At 49.1% G+C, this 9,352-nt stretch overlaps 1 protein-coding gene across 2 annotated transcripts in view; it reads right to left on the bottom strand.

The window, feature by feature from the left end:
• The window catches only part of PRKG1 (protein kinase cGMP-dependent 1), a 1,271,158-nt gene extending 1,262,115 nt beyond the window's left edge, over positions 1–9,043 (bottom strand). Inside the window, exon 1 of one of the 2 annotated variants that reach the window (XM_056819190.1) lies at positions 8,609–9,043. In XM_056819190.1, coding sequence (XP_056675168.1) covers positions 8,609–8,994 — 386 coding nt within the window. In that variant the 5' untranslated portion in view covers positions 8,995–9,043. The remainder of the gene's footprint in view (positions 1–8,608) is intronic. The other variant, XM_001374648.4, reaches the window with a different exon arrangement.
• Between the last annotated feature and the right edge of the window lie 309 nt (positions 9,044–9,352).

Here is a 9,352-nt window from a genome sequence, read left to right as displayed (position 1 = left end):
TAGTCATGTGACACTGAACCAATCAGGACTCTTCTGGAGCCTCACTCTCCTCATCTGTAAAATAGGGATAGTAAGACTTGATTTCCCACCTCATTCATCTGCTGGAGAGAAATCACTTTTTGTTGGTAAAGGGATTCCTAGCAAATAGTTTGAACCAATCAGCTAGCATGGCAGAGGGGTGGAACCAGAAAAGAAGACAGAAAGATCTGAGTTCAAATCCAGTCTTGGACACTTACTAGCCACTTCACCTATTTTTGCTTCCATTTCTCCTTCTTTAAAATGAACAGATTAGACTGAGAGGCCCTTAAGGTTTCTTCTCCCTGTGGTTCTCTGAACTAGTCCTCTGGCTTTGAGCAAGTCTCTTGCCCTGTCATGTTTTCAGTTTCCTCATCTGTCTAATACCGGATCTCTGTGATCCCTTCCTGAGCTGAGACTCAGCTCTCATCCCTCTGCTGATAGATTTGGTGGGGTTGGTCTGCTAAGTCGGTATGGAGGAACACCACAATGGGAGAATTAGAAGGAATCACAGAAGCCATCTAGTCCATTTCATAGAGAAAAGGGATGTCCAGGGAGCCCGTCCCCAAGGGCCAGCTAACCCATCAGCTCTCGGACAGTCCCTCCTATTTGGGGCAGCTCTCCCTGTTAGCTTGTTGGTTTTTCCCCTGACATCTGACCATTGCACTTGCCTCTCAGTGCTCCTGGTTCTGCTCTCTAGGACCAAAAAACAAACCGACAAACAAAACCAGTCCAAATTCCTCCCTATCTAACGTCCCTTGGATTTGTTCTTCTTCAGTCATGTCAGTCATGGCCAGCTCCTGATGACCCCATTTAGGGTGTTCTTGGCAAAGACACTGGAGTGGTTGGCCAAGTATCTCCAGCTCATTTTACAGATGAGGAAACTGAGGCAAACAAGGTTAAGCAACTTCTCAGGGTCACACAGCAAGTAAATGTCCAAGGCCAGGCACTGTGTCTATCCACTGAGCCACCAGGTGTCCCTGTCTTTAGAGGCTTAAGGAAAACTCTATCTTCTCTAGTATCAAGAGACACAGTTCCCTCAACTGGTCTTCAGACGCCATGGACTTAAGACACTTCCCAGTTCTGGCTGCCCTCTTATCATCAGCTTATCAAAGGACCTGTTTTCATCTCTCTTCCTGTTCCTTCGAAGTACAGGTAAGAGCTCTTCACCCTTTCCGAGTCTCTCTTCTTCGCCTGCCCCATGGGAGGGGCTGATCTCGCTCCCACATCCTGTGGTTCTGAATCCACTTCCTTCCTGGCCCATCCCTGCTCCCTCCCTCCCCCCCCCCCCCCCCGCCCAGTATACATGATCACTTCTTCCCACTCTCCGGCTCTGCCTTTTTATATTAATAACAAGGATTAGAAAATCTGCACGAGATGACAGAAAGAGGAGAGAGAAGCTTGCAAAACACACGGTCAGTCCCACCTTTGACTGAACATCTGCTTCATGTTGCCAGTCCCCTGTGCTTCTGTTTATACTAATCACATATCCAGAGGTGGGGGAAGATGGATAGTGAAAGGAAGTATTTTCTCTTCTCTTTTTTCTCATTTCATTTGTCTTTAGAGAGCTCAAACAAAGTGCATTTCTTAGGATTAGAGTTTGGTATATTAGAGTTTAAAAGTCTACTACCAGCTCCATTTTACAGATGAGGAAACTAAGGCCCAGAAATGTTTTGTGACTTACCCCTAGTCAAACAGCTAATAAGTGTCTGACACAGGACATGAGCCTATGTCTTTCTGGCTTTGAATCTAGAATACCAACTACTATACCATCCTGCCTCTCAGAAAAGAAAATGAAAGATGTGCCAAAGGATGCTGGTGCCACAATGGATGATAAAAAGACTAGATAGAACTGGCAGCTTCAGGTAACCACCAATCCAGCTTCCTCACCTCAAATAAAAGTCAGAATGCCACAGAGGTTTTCACACCATTGGCTGTACCTGACTACCCAGCTCTCAAGGTTCAAGTTGAAAGGTTTGGCATTGGTGATGCCAAGACTAGTTGTATGGGACAAACAGTGGCAGCCACAGCAGAGGTAGCAGGGATGTCATCCTTCTGTATGAGGCTAGACTGTGGTTGCTAGGAGACCACAAAGACCTTCCATTGCTTTAAAAATGTAAAAAAAAAAGGTGATGCTATACCTCCTAACCTGCCAAAAAATATAATGGAAGCAGAGTCTGTGAAGCTCTGCCTTGTCCGTTAAGGATCTAAGCCCTATTCTGGAATGACCTGAAAGGTGACAAGATGCCAGGAGAATAAAGAAATTAAACCTGGATGTCCTTGGGCCAGTCTCTACCCCTCTTCTAAGGAAAGGCCTCTTGGTGTTAGCCTCAATAGCCTCCTTTGGAGAACGAGTCACCAGATCAAACTGCCACCAACACTCTCAAAGAATTTCAACCCAGAGTGAGGCTTTTCCTACTCCCATTTCCAGTCAATCATTCATTCAGCAAGTAGGTATTAAGCCCCCACTGTATGGCAGGTACTGTGTGCTCCAGAGAGTATATGAGTCGCTAATAATTTTCAAATAATACTAGAATTAGAAGAATGTGCTTTAACTACCAGCTCTCACACTTCCTCTCCCCCCCCCAAAAAAGGGATTTCAAAATACGGGCTTCAAATTCTGTGCCCCTCTGCCCCTTGACTAAAACTCTGGAGACAATGTGATTCTGCTGTGACTTGCCCAGGCTGGGAAACTTGAAGACTCAGGAATGAGCACCCTCAATGAAGGTAGGCTGGAGAAGAGCTGGAGGAGGGACTGGCACATGGAAGAGGGGCGCGATTTGTCCCACCTGGCCCCCAAATACAGAACTGGAGAAGAGAGGTATGCCAGTAAATGTGCCAATTTTGATAAAAGGCAAAGCCTCTTGTCTCTTTAAGCTATCCCAAGGTGGCATGAACTGCTGCCTTGGGAGGGGGGAGGGTCTTCCTCATTGGAATTCTCTAAGCTAAGGCTAGAATGGCCACTTTCTGAAACACCTCCAGGTAGACCAGATGGCCAGGAGGATCCTACCAACTCAAAGATGCAGTGATTCTCTATGGAAAAGAAATGCCCTTTCTGTTTCAACTTTCCCTACCAGTTGAAAATCAACATCATCTCACAATCAATATTGTGTAGAAGAGTGGTAAGGGCTAGGCAATGAGGGTTAAGTGACTTGCTCAGGGTCACACAGCTAGGGAGAGTCTGAGGTCAAATTTGAATTTATGACCTCCCATCTCTAGACCTGGCTCTCAATCCACTGAGCCACTCAGCTGCCCCTCCCCTTTTCTATTATAATGATCATATCAGGAAGAATGAAAAATCTTACCTTGGATAGTTATTAGATGGGTAATAATTTTTGTCAATAGTAAACTGATCTAGTAAAACATAAAAGCTCAAATATCTCCTAAGCTTGCCTAAAATACTATGGTGTCAAATGTCAATTCTCCCTCATCCATCTCAATCCTTCTTCCAATCAACAAAGAGTTTGATGGAACTGTACATTGGTAGATTTTCTCATAGGCTAGAAACAGAGAACAAGCATTTCTGGAGGCTATCAGTGTACCTGGAATAAGGAAAACTACAATTCAAATCCTGCCTCAGTTTCCCATATGTAAAAAAGTGATAATAATAGTAGCTACAACTCAAAGAAATGCTATGAGGAACAAATGAGAGAATATTTGTAATCAGTGCTGGTAAATAGTAGGCACTATAGAGTTGATTATTTCCTTCCCTTATTAAGCTTAGTAGGTGGCAAGCATTCTGCCCAATGCTGGGCATGTGAAGAAAAGCAAGAACAGTTCCTGCCTCCAGGGAGTTCATATTCTGGTAGCTTTCTATAATTCTATCCAGGATGTCAGGCTATAAGAGGCTGCACTGTTTCTTTGTTTAACCATCTCTGGAATATAATTGCCACACACCCTCAGGATGACTTTAACAAAGTATCATTTCTGCCAAATCAGCCTACTGGGAAAAATACAGGACCTGGAATCAGCAAGACCTTGATTAAAAATCTGCCTGGGGCCTTTACTAAACCTGTGGCCTTGGGCAAATTGGCTTATCTTTCAGAGCCTCAGGTTTCTCATCTGTAAAATGGGAATGATAATCACAATGATTCCTGTAGCACCTTCCTGGGTATCAAAATTATGAGAAACAAATGAAATGATGGACATAAAGGCATTATGGACTATCAAGTGCCATAGAAATGGTATGTTCTACTTAAGGAGATTTCACATAAGAGCTATATTTTGGCAACCAACATTTTTTTTATTCCCACTGGGAAATAACAAATTATTGCAGCTGTATCCTTTCATCCCCAGGGCTCCAGAAAGAAAACCTCAGACACAGATCAGTGACTTTCCTTGAAATACAGCTACCTCTGGAGTGAAAGACAGAAAGATGGAGAATAGGACAGAGAAACACTAATGGCTTAGGAGAGTCACTGACATCTAGAAAAAAATAAACCAAAGAACATGCAGGTTGAAGTGCAAAAATGAGAAACAATCCACCAATCAACAGAAATTTATTAAATACCTCCTGGATGCCAGGTACTAGCAATGCCAGGTGCCAGAGATGCAGGGGCAAAGCATGAAAGGACCTCTGCTCCGAAGAGCTCATATGCTACTGGGCGAGAACTTTTTGATGTTGGGTGACAAGGTTTGGGGACCAAAATATTTTCAATGATTAGATGAAGTTTGAGCCTTCCAACAGGGTAAAATGAAACGAACTTACAGGTCTACATATCAGTTATGTCAAATATACAGTCAGGTTCTTCATTACCAACAAATCATGTTATGGAATGGCCTTTGTCTTACACAACAGGGAATGTCTAGCCTCCGTATCTGGAATGCAATTCAACTTCTTAGCACCCCTATTTCCCTTCAACACTCAGTGCCAATACTATGTTTCCTAAAGATGTCTTTACCTCATATCAGAATCACTTTGTATGTATTTATCTCTGTGCATATGCCATTCCTGCCATCCCTACCCCCCAATATAAGCTCCTTGAAGACTAGAAAAGTTCCATTTTTATTCTCTGTCCTGACACATAGCGGTCTCTTAATAAGTGTGGTTGTTGAATACTGAATGAGAAATTTTAAAAAGTTTGCAGGAATTATCAACAAATTTCTTACTGATTCAAAGCATGCAGACCTGTCTTCTAAGCCCTCATTGATTATTTGGGTGGCAAGAGAATACAGATGATAAATCTGTTCTATCAGCTTCTATGCCACTTCTGAAGCCCAAGTATTTTAATATCTATTTATATGGGAAATGTATGTCAGTCTCAAATCATTGCCAGAAGGCATAAGTTTGGGTCAGTTCCCAGTAACTACATGGGACCCGAGTTTGTGCTGTCACTCAGCATCCCTCTGGAGAGGTCTCTCCCTCCCCCCTACCAAAGAAAAGGAGAGGCATAGAAGTTCAGACAATCGAAACTCAGCCAAGCCATCCAAGAAAAGTGGCTAGAGTTGGAGGGAGAAAAAATACAAGGCAATCAGCCCCAAGAAGCAAGAGCTGCAAAGACCTCAGGGAGAAAAGCTTGAGGATGGACTCCTGGGCAGGGGGATGCTGAGGCAAGACACCTGAGGAGCAAGGATGAACAGGCAATGAAAAGGGAAGGACAGAAAACTAATGTGGGCATGCTGGTTCCCCTGGGATACCCACCTGAATCCTCGGAGGGATAGTTAAGATCTACCCTTTGGCCTAAAGCCTTGATTTTGGCCAGACAATACCTAATATCAACAGTGTTACACGTGTGGCCATGGAGAATAGAACACCAAATCATTCATAGGAAAACTGAACTGTGAACTTATGCTTATTATTCATGAGCCTGCCCCACGCTTTCCAGAAACCAGACCTATCAAGGGAGCCCAGATCATCTTTCCCACTGCATGTGGGATCTGACCTCTCTCCTGTGCGATGTATACTTTACCAGTTCAAGAAATCGCCTTTTTTCCTCTTCTGGCTGCAAGTATGAAAGAACACACACACACACACACACACACACACACACACACACACACACACACACACCCTTCAAGATTTGTTCAAGAAGGAAAGGCACTGAATTATGATCATATCTATGAAGCCTTTAGGGAACTCTAAAAGGAACAAGGCCCTCTGATAACTGACTACTTGGGAATAAAGCCTAATGGTTAGGGAAGCAGCAGAACCCAGGGCTTTTTTCCGCAGGTGAAATCCATTGTTGAAATGTTTGTGACTGAACTATCTTGCAAACAATCTAGTCCTCCAGAAAGCCCAGCAATAAGGAGTTTCTCAAACTTACAAACTGCCCCATTTCTCAGGGCTAGCATGGAGTGCCTAGGTGTAACCTGCCTAGAGCCCCAAAGAGGGTTCCAGATAGGCGATCTCATCACCGATCGATCGATCTCTCCGCATCTGAAAACAATTGCGGTTTTCCCCTTCCTACGACAAACCAAAGTTTTTCCTGCAGCAGCCCAAGTCCCAGGAAGCTCTGGCCTTGGGCTGCCCTCGCGCCAGGAGACTTCTTTTCCATTATGCAAACCTGAACCAGGAGAGGGATGACCCGAGCCTCATTAGATGAGGCGAGCACGCATGTCAGGCAGAGAATTAATTTAGCAGAGAAAGTTAAAGGGAGTTCAGGTCACTCTGCTCTCCAAGCCAGAGCTGGCAGGCAAACCGGCAGGTCAGAGCGGAGAAACACTTCGCCCAGCCATCCCCTCCGCACCCCCTCACAAAGCATGTGCTTTTCCTGAAGCTGGGCCACAAAGAGCAGGTGAACTGAGGCTGGCAGCGAGCACCAAATGTGGCAACAAAGGCATGGGTGGCATCGGAGATGCAGAAGGATAGTCTAAGCTCCCAGATCAGTAAGAGCCAGGCAAAGGGAAACACCCGCTCCCTCCCCTTAGATTAACCTGTGGTAGCATCCGAAGTGGAAGGAGGATGCAGTCTTATATAACACACAGCACCAACCTAGTACTCCACGCTTAGGCATTGGATGAGAGGCAGCCCAGCATAGTAAACAGACCGCCAGAGATGTGGATTCACATTCTGCCCCATCGGTGCCTCTTTAGATGCCCGGCAGGCAGATGACTTCCTCAGCAGAGAAAGTTAAAGGGGGCTCAGGCCACTCGGATCTCCAAGCCGCAACGTCAAAGCAGCAGGTCAGAATAGAGAGAAACATTTAGCTGAGCCGCATCCTCCCCACACCTAATTGTGTGGCCCTAGGCAAGACACTCCATCTCTCAGGGCACCCAGGCCAACTCTCAGCCACTCTAAATGACGGTGGAACGGCAAACCTCCCTTGGTACAGGGACTCAACACACCAGGAGTTCTTTACATGGATGGCCATAGAGGGAAAGCCAAGCATGCCCTCCATCCTGTCACAGGTTAATGGAAGGATCCTATCCTTGCTCGGTTGTTTCTTATTTGATCTCTGCTTTATAATTACGAGATTTTGGTATCCTGAAAGAAGTTGAATCTGTCCCCCTGATCCTTCCTCTGTCTCTCTGTGACTTTCTGTCTCTGTCTCTCCCCCACGCCACTCCTCACCCCCCATCTCCATACTCTCTCATGCCCCTGAGATCAGGGCTAGCCATTCAAGGCCAAGAAAAAGATGGATCAGGGTAGTGAAAAAGAGTCACAAGAAGACCAATAACGAGCCCATTTACACTGGGATCAGGGCAGACACACTGATGTAACTTCCACACTGGAAGTAAAGCGATCGTTCTGGGCAAGCCGCTAAGCCACCGGCAGCCCCTGGACCTTCCTTCCTTCCTTTGGGGGAACTAAGTACAGCTCTCCCTTAGACAGAGGCACATTTCCAATTTGCAGTCTGCCTCTGCCTTTCTTTGAAGCAAATTAAATCCAATTCAAGTAATCAAGCCCCTTAAACATAAGAACTAGCTAGAGGATAAATTTACTCCTTAATTATGACGGAAAGCAGAGATTGAGAGAGTTGCGACATGAATCACCCACCAGCAGAGAGAAATGGGAGGCAAGCACGGAAGCACACTGAGCGAGCCTCAGCTGCTCTATTTCGGCTTGGCCCTTTGGCTTTCTCTGGCTGGACACTACTAGCTGCTTGGAGACTCGGATCCGTGAGTCGGAAAGCTCACTCTTCGCTCCTACACCTATACATCTGTTCATTCCGAAAGCTCTCTGCTTTCCGTCCATTTCGGGCTCCTTGCGCCTCGGGCCATTTCCCCCCTCAGAACCCCTCTCGGCTTCTTTACGGGTAGGTCCCCGGGGCTCTCGATCTCTCTACGCTGGCGCGGCCACATAGTAAGGCAAAGGCAGACACGAAGGTAACCGCGGAGTGAGGCTATGTGCAACAGACAGACTCGGGGACATCGGGGCCAAGTATTGCTTGGCCTCTCTCTAGGGAGACGAGAAGGGACTAGGGAAGCATCAGAACAGCCAGAGGGAGGGAGCTGTGGGAAGCCGGTGAGCCAGGCATCCAGGCATGCAGGCAGCTCACCCTTGAGCTAGGCAGACAGGCTCCGGGCGTCCAGCCGGGCGGCTCCCGGTGGGACTGCGAGCAGAGCCGCATGGCTCAGCCCCGCTCAGCCCTGCGAACGCCCTCCCAGTCCCCCTACCCCCACCCCCCGGCCCGGCCCAGCCCGGCCCGCTTACTGGGGGCTCTTGGGGTAGAAGGGCAGCGTCACGTGGCTGAGGTCCTGCAAGTCGAAGGCAGTGGGCTCAGCGGAGATCGCCTGGCGCTTGGTGCGGGGCTCGCCCGCGCCGCCCCCCGCGCCGCCCCCCGCACCGCTCCCCGCGCCGCCGCCAGCGCCGCCGCCGCCGCGGGGCTGCTGTGCCGCCTGCTGCTGCGCCGCCTGCTGCGCCTGCTGCGTGGCGGGCCGGATCACCGAGCGGTACTTGTCCAGCTCGTTCTGCAGCTTCTGGATGAGCTCGTCCTTCTGGTCCAGCTCGAGCTCGAGTTCGTCGATGAGCGCGTCGCGCTGCCTCAGCTCCTCGATCTTCTCCTGGAGCGCGTACTGCAGGTCTCGCAGCGTGCCCATGCTGGCCGCCGGCCCCTGGCTGGGGCCCCGCAACTTCGGGCGAAGTCCCCGCCGCCGCCGCTGCTGCTGCCGCCGCCGCCGCGGGTGCCCCTGCCTCCCCCCCCCCCCGGCCCGGCCCGGGCAGCGGCGCGGGCAGTGGCCCGGGCACGGGCAGCAGCGGCGGCGGCGGCGGCGGCGGGCGGCGGGCAGCGGGCGGCGAGTGGCCGCGCACTCCCGACGGGCGGCTGCCGCCTCCGGGCCTCCGCTGCTCCTCCGGCTGCCTCTACGGCGTGCCCGGCCCCCGCTCCCGCCGCTCCCGCCGCCGCTGCTGCTGCCTCCCGGCTCCCGAGCTCAGCCCGGCGGGGCCACGGAGCATGCC

The sequence above is a fragment of the Monodelphis domestica genome, chromosome 1, assembly GCF_027887165.1.
Source record: "Monodelphis domestica isolate mMonDom1 chromosome 1, mMonDom1.pri, whole genome shotgun sequence".
In the NCBI taxonomy this organism is placed as follows: Eukaryota; Metazoa; Chordata; class Mammalia; order Didelphimorphia; family Didelphidae; genus Monodelphis; species Monodelphis domestica.
Note: the sequence above shows the minus strand (reverse complement) of the source record. Positions and strands in the feature narration are given on the sequence as shown.